Source organism: Hakea prostrata, chromosome 1, assembly GCF_041222555.1.
Source record: "Hakea prostrata isolate BN-2017 chromosome 1, UWA_Hpros_2, whole genome shotgun sequence".
NCBI lineage: Eukaryota > Viridiplantae > Streptophyta > Magnoliopsida > Proteales > Proteaceae > Hakea > Hakea prostrata.
In genome coordinates this window covers 22,172,593-22,198,275 of record NC_142600.1, presented here as the reverse complement: position 1 = coordinate 22,198,275, position 25,683 = coordinate 22,172,593, and the positions used below count along the sequence as shown (strand labels likewise).

Here is a 25,683-nt window from a genome sequence, read left to right as displayed (position 1 = left end):
CTTATTTTGAGTCTACTTTAATTCTACTTTTTATTAGGACTCCATATCTACTCTTTGAATCCTAATTGGATCCCTCTAGAGTAAGCTCTGATAGAGTCCTTTTTTATGCTGGAGGTTGTTAGTCAAGTCAGGGTCCTATTAGAAAGTTAGTTTGAAGTCAATTAGGCTTACTAATCAGAGCCCTATTCTGTTTCTTTATTTGGAGGCTATAAATAGAGCCTCCTTACTCTGTAATTGACCAGTTGAATTGAATAAATTTTTTAATTTGGAGGAAATACAAGTCAAGGTCTTCTTGGAGGGCCACAGTGGCATTAAAAGATCTTCTTCTCCAATTTCCAGTATTGTTCTTCAAGTTCCAGCAGCAAGTCAAAAACCACAGCAGCCTACTACCATTCCAAAGTATGTACAGGCCCTCCCCCTCCGTTACCAGCCCCTTCTCCTAGCCCACGCAAGTCTCCCCCACCCTCCCCTTCCATTGCAGATCCCACTCTAAACCCTGCAACACCTTTAGGACTCCTCCCCTTTCAGACCTATTTCATCCCCTAGCCTCCTCTAACCCTAAACCTAAGATGCAGTTGAGGACCCCTCCCCTTCCTAACCCTTTTCTTCTTCTCTAACCTGCAGCAGCTTAGGAAGACCAGAAAACCTGAGTTGCAGAATTTTACCTAACCCCAGAACACCCATATCTCTCAAACCCAACTCCAATTACCTCACCCTCTTAGGATTAGTTTCCCCATCTCCTCTCCAACACTCAGCCCGAACTGCAGCCCAATCCAAGAATCCAAGCCTTTTAAACTTATCCTAAACCAACTAGAAGTCTAGAACTGACCTAAACCTATTAGAAATAACCTGAAACTACAAAATGGCAACAACAGCCCCGACCCTAGGCCAACTGAAACCCTTAGCCATCAAATTCCCCTACCTTTTACTTTTACTTTTCAGTTCTGGAACTAAAGAACACCAGCTGAAACTGGAAAAACCTCATATTCAGCCTTAAATCCCTTAAAACCTAAACCTAGTCTATCACTAGACCTGAAACTGAAATTACAGCAAGAATACATACCTCAAAACGTAAGTCTCTTGATTCTGAGACTGGCTGAACCATCCTAAGGTACTGTTCTGTTACCTATAACCCTAATTCCTCCAAAAAAATCTTCTATTAAACTGCTGGTTCCCCTGAGAGAGGATCCTGGAATGAACCTTAATCTAGGGCAATATCATTACAAGGCAAACCCTAGAATGTTGGTTAACATCAGTTTGGTTATTGGAACCCACTCCTATTGAGGTTACATCAGTTATTGGGTTACTGTCCTTACCATAACTGTTAGATAAATCACTGGGATCAAGGAACCACAAGCTCCACATCATGCCAGAGTGAAGAAACTTCCTAAATACTTATTAGAGTACACTAGTAGATGTCTCTTGTAAAAGTTAACTTCATAATTTATGAGGTCAACAGTCAACTAAATCTAAATAAACTGCCACCAGATACTACTAGGACTCAGTCACCTAAAAAAGCAGGAATATTGCAAACCATGTACATACTACCACAGTAAAAATCCTAAAATACAGTACTTTCTTTTCTTCCTTATTCTTTTGGGGGGTAAAACTCAAATATAGTACCTGCACATGAACAATTTAAGGCTATGTTCAGCGAGGAAAAAAATCCCCAAGAAAACAAGGTGACGATGAAAGAGAAACTAGAAATCATACTGGGATTCCAATTTTGACTTCTGATTACTTAAAGCTAGCTTTTCCTCAGCCAATTGTTGGGCAGCCTTAAGTTGGTTTTCTTCATATTCACGAATATTCCTCACCCCAACAGACTCACTGAACACTTTATAGATTCGGTCCACGATCTCATTAATCCTCTTCTCAAGTTTCTTGATTTCTGTTGCCCTTTTCGTAGTTATGCTTTTTAACTGCCAACAGATTACAAAGACTAACATCAATGACAATGTGCTTAGCCACAAAATAAAAATTCAAAGTACAGCAAAAGGAACATCATGAGACCACCTTTTGAAGTTCAGGTTCAATACGACCAAGTTCTTCTTTAATATTCAATTTTTCCTGCTTCAGCTTTGAAAGTTTATCCTCAATATTTTTCTGCAAAATAACTATTTTAAGTGAATAACCAGGCAAAATTGGAGCAGATAGATAACTAGATGGAATGAAAACAAAAAGAAACACATTGCTAATGAGCCAAGTTATATGCTTCAGCCACCCATGCACCTCCAAGACAACTGCTCAAAATGGAATAGTGCATTACAATTTTCTTATCCCAACATACATTACATTTAGCATATAAATACATGCATATCTGGTATGGCAGCTCCAACGTAACTTGAAGTTTTCAATGTGAAAAGATGTCTCCTAGGTTCAAGTCATCATGGGTGCTTTTTTGTGAAGAAATATCAAGTTCAACAAAATGAACATATGAAAGTTATAAATTATCTGGCTTCAACCCTGACCCATCTCAACTCCTTAATGAAAATACAAATATGGTGAATAACTCAATGCACCAATTCATTGATGCCCGAAGTATCCCATTGGCCTGACCACCAAAATAGCCAGTCCACTGACTTATGGTCCTCAAAATACTGCCCCTAGCACACAGGGATGGAGAAACGAATTAAACTTTCTGCTGAAGGGAAAAGCACAGAAGACCACACAAACAGTTCACTGTGGAAAACACTCCAGCAAATACTATATAAAAACCAGAGAAGACGCCTCACAATGCAAAAATTGTCCTTCCTGTTATGTTGGCTATGCCTCAAGTAATAACCACTAGTCATAAACTTGCCAGAGCTCAAGTTATCAAATTAATAATATCATAAAAATTTGTCCAACGATCTTTCTATCACATCCCAAAAATATGTTATATTTCATAGCAAAGAATTGCACAAGCATCAAATGCATCAAATATGGCCAAATCGCAGTTGCATGGCTCACATTATTAACTTAGACGGTGTTAGAATAAGACTAAGTACGAGAGCAAAAGAGTCAAATAGGAAGAAGAATCCAAGTCTCAGGATTAGCACCAGAGGGGTCCTAGAAGAAACAAATAGGAGGAAGAATCCAAGTCTCAGGATTAGCACCAGAGAGGTCCTAGAAGAAACCTCTTCCTCCTCAGTTTTAGTTTCTATTTGGTTTGTATCTCTATCTTAGGGTTATGTGTGTGTGGGTCTATTAAATTGTTTCGTGGTCTTAACACAATGTGAAGCTTCTTTCCCTTGGCTGAACTATTTTTTCTGTTCTCTCTTCTTCTTCATTCTCTCTTTCTCTGCTTCCTTCTCTATTGTTAATGGAAGGGAACAACCAATACCATTACCAGGGAAACAGAAGCATGAAAAATATCTAAATAAACCGTACCCAACCACCACGACACAACCAGATTGCATACCTCTCGCAATCCTTGATTACCCAGATTTTACCTTCCAAGGATACTAAGTAAATTTTTAATTACAAGCAAGTTCACCCAATTGTAATTACAGGCTGACCCTAAAATGCATTGATATTAGATATAATATTTCTAAACCTGTTTGAAACCAAGAATAGAACTGTATTGCAATTGCTCTGTTTAAAATTACTTCTTTACACAGTACTACCCACTTCAGAAATAATTTGTATTCGTCAGTGATTTTTGCCTGCTCTTCTTCTTTTCTGTTATCTTATTCTTCCAGTAGTTTTTAAAATGGTGAGGTTCAGGTGTTGGACAGGTTCATTAAAGACAGAAAAAAAGTTAAAGAGTTCTGTAATTTGTGAGTTTTCTCTGGGTCTGCTTCCAAGTCCTCACCTTTTCTTCACAGAAAACAAAGAGCACAATATATCCATAATAATCAAGCAAAGGGAGAAGCACTAGGATATTAACTTTCATTTCTATCAACATAAAGAAAATGATTTTTTTGGTACTTCATCAATGACAAAATTCTTCATAAGATTCTCAGTTTAATCCCCTAGTACTTTCCAGATCTACGTTAGACAAATTGCCATGACCAAATGAGATAAATTTGTATGCATTCTTGGTGCGTGTCATTCAATTTTATTTATTCCCAGCCAACTTATGTCACCGTGTGATCACATCTCCAGTAGATCTACATCTACTCAACTTATTCACAACAAGCTCAACATTAGCAATCCATGCAGAGGTATTTCAAATGAGATTGCCTTACCAGTTCAAGGTTATACATACAAATCAGTTTAAAAAGATCCATCAATTCAATGCCGTCGTATGAGTTTTACTTGCCTTCTCCATCTTTGAATACTCAATCTTCTTTTCAAGTCCAGTGATTCTTCCAGATGCATCAGTCTCTTTCATATGCATCTCTCTAGTTGATCCAAGCTCTTTCATCTCTGATTCAAAGCGTTCTTTATTCTTTTTAAGACCTGTGATGAGTAAAATGTCAATGTCTAAGATAAGGGGAGAGGGAAACACACATTCACAATGCAAACCTTCAATTTTTTTATCATCCCACTGCTTTGATCTGGCTTCCATTCCACCACTAGTTCCACCAGTCATTGTACCAGACTTCGTGAGAAGAATACCATCAACAGTTACCACTAGACACAAGAAAATCATCATGGTCAACCTTTATTGGTTTGAAAGTTGAAACCATTCCAAGTACTAAAATATTAAACCATCAAATGATGCATTTACCTTTGAACCTCTCACCACTCCAGCTAAGAATCTTAGCTTCTTCAAGGTCATCACAAACTAGGGTATTCCCAACAGCATACAGAATAGCTTTTTCTAAAGTCGGATCAAATGTGTCTATTGTTAAGTTGAACAGCACCACCTATCACAAACTTCGTGCAATTTTCATTCACAAGTAAAAGAAACACTTCCTACAGGAGCCAACAGCACCCCCATAATAAGAACAAATGTAAGCCCAGGCCACAAAGGAAGGCCAATACAAATTCCCTGGCTAAAAATAATTTAGCCAACATTGAAAAATATTAACATTGATCCATCAGAACATTCTAAAATTGATAAAAATAAACATCGAATTCTAATGAGCAGAAGCAGTGAAGTTAAAAACCATTTTAAAGGAATATGCTTGTGTTACAACTCTTCCAAGTAAAGCCAATTCATTAAGCCAGAAGATATTTAGGAGCTGGTTAACCATGAATTAGTGGTTCTTAGATCATTTGAAATAAGGTTAGCATGAACCATATTCCAAAATCCAAGAACAGACAAAAGAAGCATAGATCTAGGAGTAAGAATTTATTTGCAAATCCCCATGCATCATGTATATTAGATAATGAGTACAACAACAACAACAATAAGCCTTGTCCCAACTAAATGGGGTCGGCTACATGGATTCTTGCCCTCCAATCAGTTATGTTTAAGGCCATGCTAGATACAAGGCCTAAGCTATACATATCCTTTCTTACCACTTCTCCTAAGGTTATCTTAGGTCTACCCCTAGCTCTTCTAGTTCCTTCAATATGGATTATATCACTTCTCCGTACAGGGGCATTTATAAGTCTACGTTGAACGTGGCCGTGCCACCTCAAACGACTTTCTCAAAGCTTATCACTTATGGGAGCAACTCCCAAACCAATTTTAATATGATCATTTCTTATCTTATCCATCCTAGTTTTGCCACTCATCAATCTTAGCATCCTCATTTCAGCTACACTGAGTTTATCTATATGATTCTTTTTAATAGCCCAACACTTTGCACCATACATCATAGCTGGTCGAACAACAGTCCTATAAGATTTTCCTTTAAGCTTTAATGGAATACGCCGATCACATAATGAGTATGGTTGGAAAAACACCTCAAGTGCAGTTTTAGAGCCCTCTAAAAGGACAAAGGTAGATTTTGTAGCGTGCTATTTTAGAAGGGCCAACAGAAATTACTATCCATTGGACAAAAGTTTTGAACATCAGCAATTTTTTAAACCATTCCCCCATAGCACTCCAACCCCTAACTAAAATCTTACCAAGCAAGCACTTGTGGTATCTGCAATTCTGCAAGCAAGCATGGAATGAATTGATACATTGGATGCAGCTCTCCCAAAGACATAAAAAATTTATAAGCAAGGTAATTCAGCAATTATGATTGATCTTCTTAAGAACTTAAGCATGTTTCATTAAAAGCAATTACACCTTGTGACACAGAACCCAAGTCAAAATACCATTTAGATTAGCTTATGGGTCCACTCACTGTTAGATAACACAAAACAAAAGCATTGGTGGCACAACAGTAAATATTTTAAAGTTTTTACTGGAGCCAAGGAAGAATGGTAAACAAACTTCAATCTAAAATGGAGTGGGAGTATTGTAACCAAAGAAAACCTTAAAGGACAGAAATTACACACACACGCACAAATATGGGATAAAAAGTAGCACCTAGATTAAGAACTAGAAAGGACAGAATATACAAATAAAGAGGTGACCAAGAACAAAGTGAATATAAATTATAATTAAGGGACATAAAGGGGGTGATGAATTCCGTGAAACTTGCATTGTGGACTCGACGAAAAACTGGGATGAACTTTCAATCGGTTCAAAATTTCATTGAAACTTGTCGACCTATCGAAACCTGGTTCAACGTGAGAAAAAAAAATTCCCAAATTTCGTGGAAAACTTGGAAAATTTCGTGGGAAACTTGGGAAATTTTGTGGAAACTTGGGAAATTTCGTGGAAACCTGGGAAATTTCATGAAAACTTGGGACTTTTTCATGTAAATTTTGTAGCTTTCCCAAATTTTCAATTTTTTTGTTTATTTCATGTTTCCCCAAATACCATCGACAAATACCCCCTCCATCAGGACTTCCCTATCCAAAGTGCGTATTCCCTCAGGTTGGTTATCTTAAGCATGTTCATGACCGGACTCATAAAGTTATAGTTGTCGATTACCTCGACAACCATAGGCATAAAATGTCATGGGATGTCTATGTTCGTTGGTTGGAGGAGAGAATGTTACAGGCATAGTACTACACAGCTCACAGGATGAATCCACTCTTGGCACTCCTCTTAGCACTAAGTTGTATTTTCCTTTTGTTGTCAACTATTTTGAAGTTAGAAATTATATATTGAATGTTATGTGCTTAAGTAGTTAAGTTTATAATGTACTTTTCGGACAACTCTACATTGATATTATGTACATTGAATGACATATCTACATTGATTTTTTTAGCAAAATACAACTAATGAGTTCTTTATACTCTAATTAGCTTAAATACATAATCCCACCCCCAAAATACTCTCTAAAACCTGTCGAAACTTGTACGGAAAAGTCATTCGGTTTCCTCGAAATTTCCCAAGTTTCCACCTAAGTATCCCATTTTCACCCGGTCGAAACTTGAGTTTCCCTCGAATTTTTTACCATGACTCCAAGGTTGGAAATGATGAACAATGTTTAGAGATTAGGAGAAAAATATATCAGTTGCTGCAGAAGGATCTTACTCCTCTCAGTACAACAATATTCTACGTGGATATCATAAGACCACGGATTTCTAGTTGTGAGATGGATGTTGATACCTATAAAAAGTGGGAAGATAAGCTCATGCGTCTATGACTTCCTAGCAGGTCTAAATGTGGAGCATGGTCATTTACATTGCCAATGGTTGTGTTTGGTGTTGCTATCAAAAAAGAAAGGAAAAAATTAGATTTGTCGCAGAATTTTTCCAAACAGATGTGATATCAAATCCCAAAAACCTTCCACTCCGAATTCGGCTACCACATTAAGTGGTCCGAGAGCTTTTGACTTATCTCAGGTTAACACAATCCGTCTTTATTTATATTTATAAGAGAGTAACAAAAGAATAGCAACTCCAAATGTGGGATATTACATAATAATATCCTAAATAAAATTCTACCCTTTAACTCAAAATTACAACAGTGAGATATAAGGATCCTTGGTTTAGAGGTATTGATGAGTACAAAAATCGAAGCACATATCTTGAAATCAGTTGGAATGGGGTCAAAATGGCATCTAATGTCACCAGGGCCAGAGGGATGTACCTAAAGTTTGGGATAAATCTAAACTTTAAATTTAAGTAGATCTGACCTCGAATTTTCGGTGCATGGGAACTCTGGATAACCCCAAAAAAAAGAGGATGATATGAGAAGGAGAATGTAGGCTGCTAGATGCCTGGATGGGGCCTTGAAGATGAAATACTCAGCTGGAGAATGAAGGTTGAACTCTGATCTTCAACCAATCACAGGTGTCTAGGCTTGATTTCACCTAGAACCTTCCTAGGGTTTGGATCTTCAAACTAATTGACAAAACCAGAACTCCTACGGCTTGGAGCTTCAAACTAATTGATAGAACCAAAATAAAAACACACAAAGAAACCCTACTGAAATTAGGACTTAGAAACTGATTTAAAACTAGGAAGATACTTAGACTCTTAAAAAATGAAATAAAACATAAGGTAAAAAAAAAAAAACTATTCTGCCCTTCTAACTTAGGTTGGGCAGAGCTTACATAATTAGTCCAAGAAGACTAACAAACTAACCTATTTCCATACTTAACTTAGATACTAAACTTCTTGGCCCATAGAATAAGCTCATGACCACAGAAATGTATTAAATAAAGGTCCCACACCGATATCTATCAGCCCTAGGCTGATTTCAAAGGAAAATAAGCACTCCGATGTTGGATCTGCATTAAGGGGTAAGCAGAGCACTAGGCAGAGCAGGCTATAAACCATCTTCCATTAAATTTCAAACACCTGAAATCCCAATCATGGGGTACATGCAGTTTGAAAAAGGGAAAATAAATTAAAAAATAAAAATAAAAATAAAATAAAACCATTAGACATATGGCTCAAAAATACATCAAAATTTACAATTCGTTTGACCTTATTCCTTATCACTCCTCTTTGAGTTGCTATTGTGGGGTTCTTTCAAGCAGTTTCACAATATTCCAATAGTTTGGCGTAGCTGTACTATGAAAGTTTTGCAACTAATGCTTTGTACCGTTCTATTTATTGTTTTCTTCTACCAAATAAAGTTAATATTCAACAATAACAACCAGCCTTGTCCCAACAAATTGGGGCCGGTACATGGATGGTTGCCTTCCAATCAGCTCTGCTTATGGCTATACTAGCTATCCTTTCCACAATTTTACTTAACGTTATCTTGGTCTGCCCCTAGTACCTAATCCTCAATTGGATGGTAAACACTCCCCAGGAGAATTTAGAGGCATCCATAGAACATAACTGTACAACCTCAAATTTATCGGAGCTACTCCTGAACCACCTCTGATATGATGATTCCTTATCTTATCCTTCTAAGTTTTGCCACTCATCCATCTTAACATCCTCATTTTTGCTACACTAAGTTTACTTATATGATGTTTCTTAACAGCACACACTCCGCACCATACATCATAGCTGGTCATACAACAGGCCTATAGAATTTTCTTTTGAGCTTTAATGGTATACGTCGCTCACACAAGACCCCGGGTGATCTTTCGAAAACATCATCCTCTATATCACATTTTTTTATAATTGAGCCAAGGTACCTAAAATAATTGCTATAAGGAATCTCCTTCTCGTCAAGTTTTGCCACCTCATCACCTGTTTCAATCATGACCAAAGTTACAAACTAGATATTCCATCTTCGTTCCACTTAGTTTAAAGCCTTTTGATTCCAAATTAGCTCTCCATGATTCTAACATGGTAGTAATCCCTACTTGTTTAACAATATCAATCTATTAAACATGTGAATCTTTGCATCCACGGCATACCCACTATTATATTTTCCATCCGCAATATGAAAGAAAAAAGAAATGCTCTATTTGGAAATGTGCAACCATACCGTGTACCAAGAAGAAAAATAAAATGAAAATGCACCATGTTATAAGAACTACTTGCACAAATTACTGCATGCAATCCTGTCACAATAATATCATAACGTAAGATTTGCAGTTCTCCCCATGTGTGCACCACTGTAACTTGAATACGATACAGAGTGATGAAAGAAAAAGAGAAGAAAAACAAGGTGCAAAAAGAGAAGTTTCTATCCACAAAGGCATGCATTGATATCATGCCTCATTTTCCACTATTTCATCATCCGTTCTGAAGTACTCAAACTAATTAAAAAGGATATTGAATAACATCATAGATCAACTTTGCAGATCCACCTAATGTGCGGAGCTTCTCACTTATCGACTTAACACGGACTGACTGCAGAGGTATAAATGTCTGAGGAGGAAGCCTTTGTTCTTTCAGATACTACGGGTGAAAGAAAAGAAAAAAATGTGTAAGACATATATATACTGTTAGCATAACTATAGCTTAATCAAATTGTGAATTTCCAAAAGGATTTTTAAACCAAACCATGAATTATACCAAATTTACACAGAAAATGTATTAAAAAATAATAAGAACTGCAAATAATGAAACAATCATTATACATGTGTAAATGCAAAAACATCGATTATCTAACCACAATGTAATGAATATATTACATCAACATGTCCATCAGTTCATATATAACAGGATGTACAGTGTGGTTTGTCAAAAGCACATTTTCATGACTCAGATCACATGCCACACCAACAAAGCTTCAACCCTAATAACATCACACTTTTAACTGAATAGCTTAGCATATTATCTTAACTTAGAACAAGAACAATTCTTCTCAACAAGTATATATTGGCGACAGTACAGGCAAATCTCTTGTTTACTCATTGGAATTTTAGCCATGTTCTGGGAAAAATTCAACCTAAACTGCATAGTTCAATCAAACTAATGAGCTTCCTCAGGCCATGGCAGGTCTCTCTTTAGCTATGGGAAAGTACCAGATTCTAAATGACAGTGGCAAGATAATGGAGCATCTAAGAGGAAAGAAAAAGAAGATCTTCAACAATACAATATTTTCAGTAGGTCATTAACATAAATACACAAACAGAGAACAACCAGACAGCTAATGTCCATCCAAATACTAGGTGCTGTAAATCATTTCCAAGGGCAGCATAGGGCATAGGGTTGCTTCTTCACACCCTACAGCCCCTAATCCCACCAGGAATATTTTGGTCCTTTTAGGTAAATTTCCGGGAGTCCAAGTTAGGGTGTCACTACATCCAGTGTGTTAGTAAGACCCAAGATCTACTTTTATTTTTGAATTTGAGTCATTATTTATTAAGTTATTAAGAAGTCCTGGTTAGGGTAGGATTCCTAAGTTGTGAAGGAGTCCTCTAGTTTCAGTCTACTTCTTGTAGGGATTCCATATCTACTCTTAGTTTCCAAATTGGATCCTTGTAAAGTGAGATATGATAGAACCCTTGTATGAATTGGAGTCTTGAGTCAAGTAAGAGTCTTCATTAGAACTGGATTGCAAGCTAAAATCAAAGTTGGTTTCCTAAGTTGAACCTAGTGTGTTTTCTTTTAGAGGCTATAAATAAGAGTTCATTCTCTGTACTCAGTAAGTTGAATTAATAGACTGATTGAGAGTTTGAGGCAAGAGGAATCATGGGTTTCCTTTGGGAAGCCTGCGACTACAAGAGTGAGTGTTCTGCAATTTTCTTCAACTTCCAGCAGCTATCTTCAAGTACATCAGCCCCCCCCCCTTCTTCAAATAAGTTTAACCGCAGCCTCTCCCCTGCCCCTTGCAGCCTTCCTAAGCCCCTCGGGGCCCTCCCCGTTTCCCCTTTCCTCCCAACGGTGGCAGGCAGCCCCCCTCCCCTCAAAAACTCTAGATCCCCTACCCCATCCATCCCCTCCGTCCCCTTAGATGATCGCACCCTTTCCTACACCTTATTCCTACTTTTAGTTTCCCCATTAAGCCGTCCTCCATTAAGTTTTGTAATTTCTACAATCCATCTTCAACCTCTAGAAAACCTAAACCCTAGTTTTACTAAAACACCTACAACTTCCTCATCGCATAGCCAAACTCTAAACCCTTTTAGGATTACCTTCTCCTAGACCTTCTCTACCTCCCCCTTTCAAACCCAAACCCTAGCCAACACCTCTGGAGTCCTAATCCAAGTAGGAGACCCAATTCGGAAACCCAAACCCTCCAGGATTAAATCTGAAATTACGGAATAATAACAGCATCATTAACCTAGCCTAACTGAACCCTAGAATCCTTCCACTAAACCCTAGATTCCTTTAAAATCTAACCCTGATTACCAGCAAGGTTTCATCACTTAAACATTAAAACCTGAAGACCACTCGCTGGCTGAAACCTATTGCTGCAAAAACCCCACATCAAAGGGTATTACAACCTTAGAACTAGAAGACAGCTGATTCTAAGGGAACAGGATCCTAGAGTGAGCTTGATTCTAGGGGCATATTCAAACAACTAAACCCTAGAATCCAGTTCACCTCAGTAGGCCAAAAAAAATTCTACGCAAAAGATCAAGGCTACACTTTGAATTCTTAAAGGAGGACAGCAACAACCTACAAGTAAATTTGGACATATCATTAGTCATAACAAAGCATAGTCAAAATTTCGATCGAACCTGCACAGTGCCATCGACAGCTGCAACTAAACCGAGAAAACTACTCCTCACTTCCCCTCTATGTCTCCCTTCTTGGAGTACTACTACATTACCGGTGTACTAAAGGCCCGAGCATTGTGGGTTCAGCAATAGGAACCCCTCTCTTCTTTGATGCCAATACCAATTACCAACCCTTTGCCTACAAATCCTGCTCCAGATATGTTAACAGTAACAACACCTGCAAATCCCACTGCTCCAAGCTTTGACAGAACAACCTGTGGGACAGAACTGCTTTGTAACCTTGTCATCAACCACTGTAGAGGGCACGTGCATCCCCTGCCAAAGTCTTTCCTTCCCTCTGTTCACATGGGGAACCATTCTCAGAAACCCACCACCATGTTTGGTGCCACCCCTGAACCCAACCCTCCTCCAGCGAACTCCATTTCCCCTTCCATCGACCGCTCTCTTCTCCCTTCTCTGACATCAACTGTCACTAGACCATCGAACCCCCTTAAAGAAGCCTTTTTCTCTCCATTACTTCCCTGTGGACCCACAAACCCTCATACTAGTCTCTCACATCTGTCGTACCCCACTAACACTGGGGTTGGACAATCTCACAACCCTCTTGGCCCATCTAATTGATTCACCCAATCGAATTAACCTCCAGAATAATTTAAACCACACAGGCCATCACCTTATTTCTGCCATTGGGCCTGCCTCCACCCAAAAAATGCCCCTTCTACATCCAAAGCATGTTGGGTCACCCATCATACCAACCCACAGGACCTCCTCTCCCACCAGCCTGACCCATAAGACCTCCCTACTCTCAGTGCCTTGGGTCCACAATCTCATATGAATCTTGTCTTGCTTTTAATGCTGGCAGGAGCATAACCTTTCCCACAAGCCTGGCGTAAGCCCTGTTTGGCTTTTGTAGCCTCCACTCCTTTACCTATGTTCAATGGTATCCTCTAAAACACTAGGAGCCACAACTGCCCCCTCAAAACATGTTGTTGTCTACAATTTCATCAAATTGCATCAGACTAGTTTCTGTTGTCTTCTTCAAAACCCACATAAAAGAAGAAAATGTCCCTTGCATTGGTTGTGCTAATGTCCCTGGCTGGCACTTCCAAGCAAACTACAATTATCACCTCAATGGTCACATTTGGACATTATGAGACCCAACAAGAATCAAGGATAGTGCTTGCATATGTGCAATATATGTAACTCTCTATTTAAAACTGATCAGGGAGCTCATATTTTTTCTTCGCTGTGTGAAATAGGACCCACAGGCCACAGCCACCCCCAAGAAAACCCAAGGAAGGCCTAGGGTGGCTGCCCAACACCCTTTGGCCCTGCCAGCAGCCTAGAAAGAGCATAAAGGGCATCTTGGTAATTTGAGCAGTCTTAAGCAAGCCCAACAAGGTCTGGTTAGAATCTGTATTTTATTTTGGAGTGCAATTATGTTCTTATTTTGTTATTTGAGTCAGCCTATGTCAAGTTAACAAGCAGTCCTTCTCTAGTTAGGATTCCTATTTAATACAAAATTCCTTTAGTTGCTGCCCTAATTTCATTCAGATTCTAGACCTACTTTTATTTTGTAAGTTGAGTCAATTTAGGTTGGGACAAGTAAGATTCCAAATTGGAATAGGAGTCTTAATTAAAGTAGAAGTTTTTCTTTCTTTTTGTTTAACGGTGAGTCCAAGTATGAGTCCATCAATGTAGGCTATAAATACAACCTTATTCATGTAACCAAGATAGTTTTGTGTTGAATAAAAATTGTTTGAAGGAAAATACAAGTGGAGTTTCAGGGGTTTCCAAGGCAGGAAACCTTGCGGCAGCTTGGTAATTGGATTTCTTTAATGCAATTCTTCTTCCCCGAGCCCCCAGGTGGTAAGCAAACATCCCCCACCCATTTCCGTCATCACACCTAACCTGAATCATCTCCCCTGTCCTTGTGGCACCCCCTCTTCTTTACCAAAAACCGTAACTGATGTAAAATAAAACCAGGACGATCAAATGAGGACCCACAGGGTGTACTAACACCCTACAGCCCTACCAGCAACCCCAGTAATTTCGTCTAGGTACAGAAGTACTTTGGATTTTGGTAATTTTGTTTATTTTCATTGAGTCCAACCTTGGGTTCCACTAGGTCCAATGCTTGTGGGGGATCCAACATCTACTTCTATTTTTGCAATTGAGTCATTATCTTGTGTTTTATTGAAGAGACCTTTTCTAGGTGAGATTCCTAGGTTGTGTTGGGATCCCCTAATCTGAGTCTACTTTTTATTAGGATTCCATACTGACTCTTGGACTCCAAATGGGGTCTCTCTAAACTAAGATATGATAGAGTCCTTGTTTACGTTGGAGGTTGTTAGTCAGGTCAGAGTCCTAATTAGATCTAGTAAGTCAGTTTGAAGTCAATCAGGTTTCATAATCAGTCTTATTTTGTTTCTTATTTTGAGTCTAGAAATAAAATTTCCTTACCCTGTAATTAACAAGATGAATTGAATAAAATTATCTGAGTTTGGAGCCAAGCAAAGTTGTGGCTTCCTTCCACAGCAGATTTGAGTGTTCATCTTCTTCTAAGTTCAGCCGCCTTCTTCAATTCCAGCAGCAATTGCAGCAGCCCTTCCTTCTTCTCCAAGTGAGTACACCCCCTCCCCTCCCCATTCTGGCCCTTATTCCCCCTTCTCTAACCTACTCAAAAGTCCCTCCCAATCTTCTTCTTCCTGCGGCAGGAGCCGCCACCCTTCCCGAGAACTCCTACAACTCCTTTCCCATTCCCTCCTTTCTTCTACCTGTAGAATCGCACCATTCCCCTCCCCCTATCACTAGTTTTAGTTTCATCAAAAGCCCATCATCCATTAGGTTCTAAAATTTCCGCAATTCATCTTCAACCTCTAGAAACCCTAAGACCTAGTTTCCTTAGAACTCCTATATCTCTCTAACCCCAACTCCAATCACCATAAACCTTTTAGGATTAGCTTCCCCAACCCATCTCTCATACTTGATCCCAACACCAGCCCAAACCAAGAATCCCACACCCAGTAGGACTCTTAAAACCTATCGTAAACCAACTAGAACTGACCTAACAACAGCCCCTTCCCAAGCCCAACTGAAACCCCAAACAGCATTCCCTAAGCCCCAACCTGCAGCTATAGGTGTGGAACTTCAAGACAGCAGCAGCTGAACCCTAGTAGCATTCATCCCAAGCCCTAAAACCTCTGAAACTTGAACCTAAACTTACTGCCAGACCAGAATCGTAAGTTACAGCAAAGATACAAGCTTTAAAAGGTCCTAAGCCTGGCCAAACCCTTCTAGGGTATTGTTTTGTCACTTTAATCACTAATTCTTTCAAGAAATCTCTTATAAGACTGCTAGTTCCCTGAGAGAGGATCATGAAGTGTACCTAAATCTAGAGCAAAATCATTACAAGGTAAACCCTAGAATTTTGGTTCACATCACTAACCCTCTTCCTCTTCCCCTCCACCAATCCCTATCCCCTTTTAGAACCACAACCGCTTCCCTGCATCCAGTACTCAACTCGACTCTCACCCGAATCACCCACCTAAACCCTAAAATCTGAAATCCCTTTTCATACCCAAATCCCTAGTTTCTAGATCCCCTCCACAAAAATCACATCCCTTTTAGGATTATCTTCCCCTCCCTCCAACTTGCACTCGATCTCGAGTAGTAACCGTAGCTACCTCTAGAAGCCCTAAGAAATTGAAACCCTAATTTTCTAAAACCCTAAATTTTAGGGATCTGAATCTGAAAAGCAAAACTTTTAGGCTCACATTTAAGTTTCACTAATCCTAGGCCTATACACCATAAACGTACCCTAATTACCCTCTTCTCAAACTTATAAAATTAAATAATAATAATAATAATAATAATAATAATAATAATAATAATAAAAAATAGCGCCACAACCCCAAGCATTGGGTTTGAGAAACTCTAATGTGCCTACTAATTTCGATAAATTGATCCTGTAACTGGCCCTCAATTTTGAGGCTACATCAAGTGCTATATGCTATGAACTCTACCTCTGCTCGGTCTCCTCTTTGAGATACCCTCCACCATTTGAGCTCCAGGATAGAGAGGGCATTTCAATGTAATATGCTTTGGGCATGAAAAAATTGGAGAGGATCACCAAGACATTGACACCATTGAAGACTTTGATTCTTGGTTCAAAGATTTAAGTGTCTCAAATATCAGGTGGTATGGTCAAATGACTCTTGACATGTTCACCTTGAACAACAAAAGGGTCGGATCTGCACATATACAATGGAAGCTAGATAGAGTTTTGCATCACAAGGAGTGGTTTTCCTCCTTCCCCTCCACCCATGCCACTTTTAAAGAAGAGGAAATCTCAAACCAGTCCCCTATTTCTCTCTTGGTGCAGCCGTACACCTCCCGCAGGCTCAAGCCCTTCAAGTACTTTCATATGTGGTCCTCGCATGAGTTGCATCCCACTCATGCCCCATGAGAGAAGCTTGATACAAGCCGATGAAAGCATTTAGGCTCCTGCTAAAAAGTTAAGAAATGTCAAAGTAGTCCTAAAGCTCTAAAACTCTGCCACTTCTAAAAATACCTCGCATAGGGTTCGTGATTGTCAAGAGAAGCTCTTATAACCATCCAAAGGCATTCCAGGAAAGCCCGAAATAAAGCCTATGGCCACAGGCAACTTGCAGCACTACCAAGAGGGGCCGAACTTTAGCAAAGGGTATTTTGGTCATTATCTAGACCTAGTTTAAGACTTCAAGACCTTATTAGTGTTTGGATAATATCAAATATTTTGGAGAATCCTTATCTACGTTTGTGTTGTTATTCAAAGTCCTAGTGGTTAAGTTATTTAAGAGACCTAGTTTATGCAGGAGTTCTTTTAATTAGTTAGTTGAGAACTCCTCAGTTAACTCAATTAGAAGTCTTAGTTAAAAATTGATAAGAATCGAGTTCCACCACTGCAAGTAGCTCTCGGCAGTTCTTGAATTTCACTCAAACTCCCAACCTCACACATGCACATTGCAAATAAAGAGGCAAACCAAGCTAGAAGAAGACGGTGAATGGCCTAATGAATTAAACACTAAAATTGATAAAAAAAAAAAAAACCAACACAATTACACAAATTCCCCCAACCTGAATACCAAACTGATTTGCCCCAATCGAGGGTCTTCTCCTCACCTACAAGCTATGCTCGTCCCTTCCCTTTACACAAATTCTTCTCCTTTTTCTCTATTCCCCTACTTCTCCAAATATACCCTAAAACCAATACCCCCAAAGCAAATCCTAACTAACCCCTTTCCATCTCAGCCATAGCCTGACAGCAAGTAGCTGCTAACAAATAAATTTCTGTGACATGTCCTTGTCCTTCAATTCCTGCCACGTCCCTATTCTATGATGTTGGCCCCCACATGGTTGGGCAATCCGCAATACATTAGTGTCTTAATAATACTTCCCCGTTCAAATTTCACATTGTCGTCAAGGTGAAGTCAAAAATCCATCCTCAAGGTGATATACAGCAGAAGCTTGACCTTCACACGCTTGCTGCATAACCACACCAATTCCACGTCCTCAAAGACAAACTTCCTGGGAACCGTCCCCTCCCTGCACCTCTCCCTGTCAGCATAAATGGAAAAATTAGGCATCACCAACAGTTTGAACTCCCTGCTCTGGTTTGCTGGAGGCAAACTCATTGGGAGAGTTCACACTGGGAGAAAATAACTTCCGATTTCCGTATTGGATACTCTCCCAAGATAAACAAGCCTTGCGTCTTCTTGATCAGCATCAGAAAACTGCATCAGATGATGACTTCAGGCGCAGCTAACAACCTTCTTCTCTCTCTTTCATGTGTTAACTAATGAGCACATTTATGTGTGAAATCATAGGGCATAAAGCATGCATTTACACACTTAAATTAGAGCTACCTTAGGTTTTTTTGTCATGTTTGCAGGTTTTGGGATTTCTTCTGGATTATCAGATGCGATACACATAAAGAGGTCCAATTTAATTTCTCAATTGCGAAGAGGGCCAAAGTCTAAGCATGTGGGCTAAAAGGGGATCGTAATGCAAGTCTGAGCCAAATCAATCATTACAAGGACACTATTTACGATTAATGGCTTAGGTTTATTTTATTTTTGAGAACAGGAAAAAAATTCCAAGGTACATATAAGGCCCACAAAGTAGTCAAAGATTAGGATTTCCTTCCAATTATTCCATATTATCTTAAGATTTTATAAAATCTTTCATTTCATTAGTTTTTTATTTCTTCCTAAATTTTCTTTCTTTCTCTTCCCACTTTCCATTTTTTTTATTTTCCATTCTCTTCCCCACTCCCTTCTCTTATAACCCACATAATTCACATTCCTATTTTATTTATTCTTATACCTACCTCATCTCACACAATTCAATTTTCCTAAATAGATTTTTTTAATTACTTATTTACCCCACCCTTTTCTCTCTCTCATTCCACTATTCTTCTCTTACATGTTCAATCTTTTCTCTTTATTCACTTAATTTTTTGCTCCTTAATTTAACAGCCTCTTTTTCATTGTTCTTATTGTTATTGTTATTATCTTTCCTTATTTTTACTCCCTTCACAAACCTCTATAAATACCCATGACGTCTTAAACATAGGTTACAATCTCTTCTCACCAGTTTTTTCTTTTTTGTAGGTATTGTCTTTCTTTGCTGGGTTGTGCGCTTCAAGTTTTGGATTTAAAGTTTAGGTTTCTAGTTTACATGTAATGTAATTAGCTATTTTAGTGGTTTACTTCTTTTTTATTTATGCAAAGTGTAACCATTAGTTTTGATCAATGCAATTCAAGTTTCTCAGCAAACTTCGTCTTTATCTGGGTCTAGCAAATTCAGATTTGATTTAGTCCAGATCTGGTTGTTTGGGTCGGTTGAATTTCAAATCAATCAAGTTTGATCTGATTATTCAAGTTTCAATATAAGTACCATTTCAATAGTCTTCTTTCCCCCATCCATTCCCACTTCTATCTACCCTATCTGTTCTTAATTTAGGAATTTACTTTTCTACAATTTTCATTATTGTATCCCTTCCCTGCCCCCCCCGGGTCCTTGACCAGAGATTCCTACGTTTGTGCCTTTCATTAGTTAAGGCTCCCTTTTTATTTGTTTTTAAGGCTCCCTCTTTAAGTCCTTCCCACAAATTTTATTTTATACCCCTTCCCCCGATTAGCGGACCATAGATTGTGGGAAAGGGTCTACGATCAAGTGCATCTTAGTTGCACTCCCTTTCCCTTGACCCTGAGCTGACACTTAGGTCACTTCTCTTTTTATTTATTTATCTATTTTCTTATCTATTGTGTTTCATCTATTCATGTCTTTATTTACTTATGCACCTTTTTATTTTAGATGATGAATGTTTAGCTGTTTTTTTTTTTTTTTTACAATTCAATTTCGTTAGATGCATGTTTACAAACATTAGCTAATTGATCAACATTTCATCTCACTCTCGCATTACTTTAAGGGAGTAAATCTAACTCGTATATCTCCCTGTGTTCAACCCATTAGCTACATGATATTACATGCTTGCAGTTATTTTAACTTCACAAACGAGTTTTGCCAACGCTTGATCCTTTATACGTACTATCTCAAGTCCATCGCATAACAATCCCCTACAATTCAAGACCTTTTTCGAATCACAGCTCTGCGAAGCCAAAATGATCCCCCATGGCTTCAAGTGCATTGAGGAATATGCATGAAAGAACGAAATAGAATCCCCTAGGCCAATCTCACAAAGGCGCCATTTTCTATGAATCACTATTACCGCATCAAAAGAATCAATTTGAAGAATCAACAGCACCATTGAAAACAGCTGAGCATTCCATTGACTAGAGAATAAAAGTCCCTTCCATTTTCCTTGTCACATCATCACATGTTGCCTTTAGGGAAGTCATTGTCGTCGATCATCTCTTCGAGGTTCATTGTCGTCGATCATCTCTTCGAGGTCATTTTCGACAGCGAGATGCAGAACCGCCGCCATCGGGATTGAGGTTATCATTTTGCCACCTCCATCAACCCCTAGTGGTCCTAGTACGCAGTCCTACTAGGGCTTCTAGTCGCAGTGGTGGAGCTTGCTTCGAGATTGAGGTTGAAGACGACAGTTCAGATGACTCGATGTTGATTAGGTTTGACGCCATTTGACTGGCCATTGAGTCAAATGGGTCCTTGAGATGGACCTTAGTCTATTTGCTTTAGTTAGACCAAGTTAATGCACCGTTACTTGGGCTAGACTTTGAGTGAGTAAAATGGGCTGGGCCCATTTTAATTCCTTAGAATTGTTATTAGCTCAGTTTTTAAATTCCATGGATTGGTCCGAGTCCCTCATTTGGCCAATCTATCAGCCCAAATAACTCGTCTTCCATCCTAAGTCCACCCCGCAATACAGCCCTAAACACTTCTAAGCCCTCCTTCATTCCAAGCTACGACAGTCATCGCAAGCATCTCTCCACTCTCTCTGTAGTCTACAAGGGTGCCCTTCTTCCGGGGAGTTGACGTTGGTTCCTAAGTTGTCTTCTTCAGCGGCAAGTAATAGCCTTAAGCCGTGGTCTCTTCCAACACTGTCGACAACACATTAGGATGCTGCAACTCTACCTTCTCTGTGAACTCTAGTGACTGCGAATTGACCTCAATGGCTTTCCCAAGTCGCAAGTAAGCCATTATTTCTTCTCTAAACTTTTGATTCTTCTTCTCATCCTCCTACATAGGGTGGATTAGGGATTCAAATTTGGAATCAATGGCCAATACCTCATCTCTCCTAGCCTCCATTTAGCTGCAGAAAATCCCTTGGATCCATGAGCTTTGGTACCAGTTGATAAGAACCGAGTTCCACCACTGCAACTAGCTCTCCACAACACATGAATTCACACTCAAACTCCCAACCTCACGCATGCACCCTGCAAATAGAGAGGTGAACCAAGCTAGAAGAAGATTGTAAATGGCTAAATGAATTCAACACTGAAATTGATAAACAATCAACCCAATTACACGGATTCCCACAACCTGAATACCAAACTGATTTGCCCCAACTGAGGGTATTCCGCTTATCTACGAACACTACTTGCCCCTTCCCATTACACAAATTCTTCTCCCTTTTCTCTATTCCCCTACATCACCTAATATCACCTAAAACCAATACCAATACCAAAAGCAAATCCTAACTAACTCCTTCCGACATCAGCTATATCCTCTGAATATTCCTAACAGCAAGTAGCTGCTCCCCAATAAGTTCCACATGACCCTGTCCTTTGATGTTGTCCCACACATGGTTGGGTAATCGTCCATACATTAGTGTCTTAACAGAAGTCAATTTGGGTTTCTTATTGTGAATCCAAGTAGGAGTCTCTTGTAGTAGATTATAAATTCAGACCTAGGGTTGTAACTCAAATCAGTTTTGGATGAATAAAACTATTGAGAGTTGCAGCCAGGAAGTGTGTATGAGTGGTTCAGGGCTTTGAAACCCTGCAACACCTAGTCCAAGGTGTCTTCTTCTTCAAGCTTTGATCTACATCCTTCTTCCATCAAGTAAGTTCAACTCCAGCCCTACCCCATCCCTAGTTCCGATCTCCTAGCTCCCATCTTCCTCCCCAAACCCTGCAGCACTTAGAGAAACCCTTGAACCCTAAAATTACAGCAGCTCACCAAGCACTCATCCAAAACCCAAATCCACCTAGGAACTCCATCACACACTTCCCCTCTACCATTTACTACAAGTGGAATGCCAAGCTTAAAGCCCTAACCCTAAAGTTCAGACCCCTCCAACTCAAACCCTAGAATACTTATTGCCATTAAGAGAAGAGCAAAACAGCAATATAAGTACTTCAAATACAGCTCTGGCAGATCCTATTAGACACTACAGAAACCTCAATTCGTCCCCTAAGCCCTGAAGACCTAATCACATGGATCTAAACCCATTCCCCCCTTGCTGCAGACTCTAGAAACCCTAGTTTAGTTGCTGTCCAGTTCAAATTCCATCAAACACTAAAACTGGAACCACCGAAGCCCTACCCTACTGGTGAACCCTAATTCCAGATCCTGTAGACCGGCCCGGTGACCCCAGGTTACATCATGATTGACTTTTGAAGCATGTTTTGTAATATCCAAAGAAACCCTCCTGGCTCTTGCGACAAACTCATCCGGCAAGGCTCCATTGCTGGCATGTTTACTCTCAGTTCAACTGGCATCTCATAAGACAATGCAACCCTATTGTCAACCGGAAGACTTGGTCTGGTTCAAGAACCACATCCCCAGGTACAGCTTCACCCTTGGAGGATCTTCTCGAATTGCCTCAGCACCTAAGCCTTCCTTTGCATCGGCACATCAAGGTTTCCACTAATGCAGTTCGCTGGATTGTCCCTGAAGATCTTGATCATCTCGTCTTTTCTTGACCTTTTTCTGGCTCCATCTGGAAAGGAATCCTGGCTAAATCTGGCCTAGAACGAGAAGAATCCTCCCCTTTGATAGATAATGGATTGGGTGGACATGAAATATCAAGGCTTCTCCTTTTGTGACTACATTGGCATACTTGCTGTTGCTGCCACCATGAATAAATTTGGATGGAGAGAAATCTCAGGAAATGGGACTCCAGACCTCTACATTAGACTTGGGTCTCCATCTCCTTTGATGTAAAAGGAAAATGTTCCTTAATAGCCAGCTCTTGTAATGATACCCCAGGAATAGGCACATTCATTCACCCAAAGAAAAGAGAGAAAATAAAGAAAAAAAGCCAGACAAATGTCTCAGGAAAATCATCTTAGAAAATGAATATACGTCATACCATTATGCATTCTTTTCCAGTATGCTCATCATCAACTACTACTGCATCCATAAATTTACCCATTGCAACAGTAACAGCAAGGTTGTACTTCTTTTGTGTAGGCCTACAAAGATCAGTCATACGACCACGGACTCCAGGAAAGAAACGCTTTAGGGTCTCAACAGCTTGAGATAACCTCGCATCTCGTTCATTTTCATACCTATCAGCCTTCAATTCACGTAGCTGATCGTCTATTTCACGAATCTTTAACTTCAATGATTCTTGTCTATTCCTGTACAAGAGGGAATATGTCACCGCAATCAATGGCATAGAACATCAACAGATATAGGACACCTACATAAATCAAACTAAAAGCATGTGCAGGAAGCAGATGGCAAAGATGTTCACAAGCATACCCTAACTTGAATGGAAGTACTAAACATGCATACAATGAGTTGACTAACCTAGATTCCCGATGATTTTCTTGCATTGCACGCAGCTCTTTCCTTACATGCACGAGTTCCTCCTCATGTCTTCTTAATGCATCGACAACCTTTCTAAGCCTTATCTGCATTTGTTCCTCCTGTGAACCAAGCTCCTGCTCCCGGTTTCTCAACTGCTGGAGATTTTCCTCCAAATTTTTTTGAGCTTCAGTATCAGCATGCTGCTGCCTATCTTGGCGCTCCTTCTCATCTCTCAGCTTTCCAGTTTTCATCCCAGCATCCTCCTTACTGCAACATCAAAATTCAAAAACAGTTGTTTTAGCACTTATATAATTGACTGAAGTAAATAATTAAAATAATAGGCACGCCGCAGGAGCACCATACATGGGTATGAACTAACATAATTTTTCCCCATAACAGGCAATGCAAGAGATAGATTGTTATGTACATGCATATAACAGTTTATGGTAAGCCTGTGGTGGATGCATTTGGAAATCTATTTGTTTGGTTGAGAAGCTTAGAACCAATTCTCCCAGCTCATAAGAACCCACTTGATAACCTACCCAGTGTTTCTGCTTCAAAAAACACCAAAAGCAGCTTTTGGTGTTTTTGTCACAAGAAACACTTTTAAAGGCATTCAATGAAACTTGCTTCTGGTAACTTTTTCAGCATCAGCAGGTGTTTTGATCAAATTTGTTTCTCAAAACAAAATTACAAAAAAGAACATAGGCCACATTTAATTTCCAATAAATACTTCTTTTTTGGTAGAAATAAATGCTTTTTAACTCTTGCAGAAATGGATGAACACGCATTTTTGGGAAATCGCACCCTTGCAAACTGTTACACAAACACCACCACCGAAAAGGGGAAGAAGAAAAATACTAGAACAAGCACATGCTTAGCATACAACAGGCACCATAGGGTCCTAAATATCATTCTTACTTTCTTGGAAATGGTTCAAGGATACAACTCATCGTCAACCCAAAAAATGGGTGCGCCAGAAATCCAGTAGAATTGTCTAATCTGCCATTATTGCTGACCCTCACAAGCTTTACAGCTTTGCTTGCACCCCAAAGAACAGAAGCAATAAGAGACATATGACTTGGAAGCTAACTGGTTTATTCATTTGTGATTTCATCATTTATTCTCCAGACTCAGACTCAACCATGCCTCCTCATTTCTTCTAAATAGTTTCTCAAAAAGGATGCATTACTACCCTATTAAGGTTATGGTTCTGTATCCAATAAGATGTAGACTCCAAAGGATTGCAGACCCAAGCTAAATAGTTCTCCTGCAACATTCTTTCCAAGATCAATCTTTTTTTCCTTTTCTTTTTCTTTTTTTGTCTTCTTTTTTCTTTTTTCTTCTTTTTTTTTTTTTTTTTGGGGGGGGGGGGTAATAAAGATCAATCTTCTACTGTTGGCGGTGTTTCTAGTGAAATCATCAACATTTTATGCAAACTTAGTCTACTAAACAGATCATTAGGCAGCCACATGTGCTCAACTTTGGGTTTCATATTGTAGAACCCAGTTATCCAAACAAAGAAGGGGCAAGATTCCACATTTTAGTACTCTTGACTAGCTACCTACAGTCAAGGTAGCAACAAATGTGGTTTCCTTTGGCTCAAGTCATTCCTTCTCCATCTGCTCAAAGACGATCAATGCTTTACTTACATGCACACAATTTGCCAGACCTCACTGTAGTTCAAGCAAAAGCGTCTCCATGCCCAATCTTGTAGAATGTTAGCATGGCATCTTCAAAACTACCAGATGTAGCATGCATGCCTATCAAAATATACCAACAAAATAATTTATTCTTATGTGTCTTTGCAAGGACAAATTGTTCACTAATCTGCCAAGTTGGAAGTCACATGAGCTGACAGTAGCAAACAACACACTAACAAGCTGATTCTTAACAAAGCCTACTAAAAGTCTTAACTAAGTATTAACAGTTCTGTTGACATGAATACTAATCGTGAATACTGATCATGACAAGGGATCTCATCATGAACAATATTCACGTATCACGAGTACAATTCACAAGAACAGTAAGT

General features: G+C 39.2%; 1 protein-coding gene across 1 annotated transcript in view; it reads right to left on the bottom strand.

Annotated features, from left to right (window-relative positions):
- TTN8 (Structural maintenance of chromosomes (SMC) family protein) overlaps window positions 1–25,683 on the bottom strand; it is a 72,877-nt gene that overhangs the window by 22,254 nt on the left and 24,940 nt on the right. Inside the window, exons 5-12 of the mRNA XM_089135699.1 lie at window positions 23,652–23,918; window positions 23,209–23,479; window positions 10,070–10,194; window positions 4,658–4,767; window positions 4,453–4,560; window positions 4,247–4,386; window positions 2,017–2,106; window positions 1,714–1,922 (exon numbers count right to left, since the gene is read on the bottom strand). Coding sequence (XP_088991825.1) covers window positions 1,714–1,922; window positions 2,017–2,106; window positions 4,247–4,386; window positions 4,453–4,560; window positions 4,658–4,767; window positions 10,070–10,194; window positions 23,209–23,479; window positions 23,652–23,918 — 1,320 coding nt within the window. The remainder of the gene's footprint in view (window positions 1–1,713; window positions 1,923–2,016; window positions 2,107–4,246; window positions 4,387–4,452; window positions 4,561–4,657; window positions 4,768–10,069; window positions 10,195–23,208; window positions 23,480–23,651; window positions 23,919–25,683) is intronic.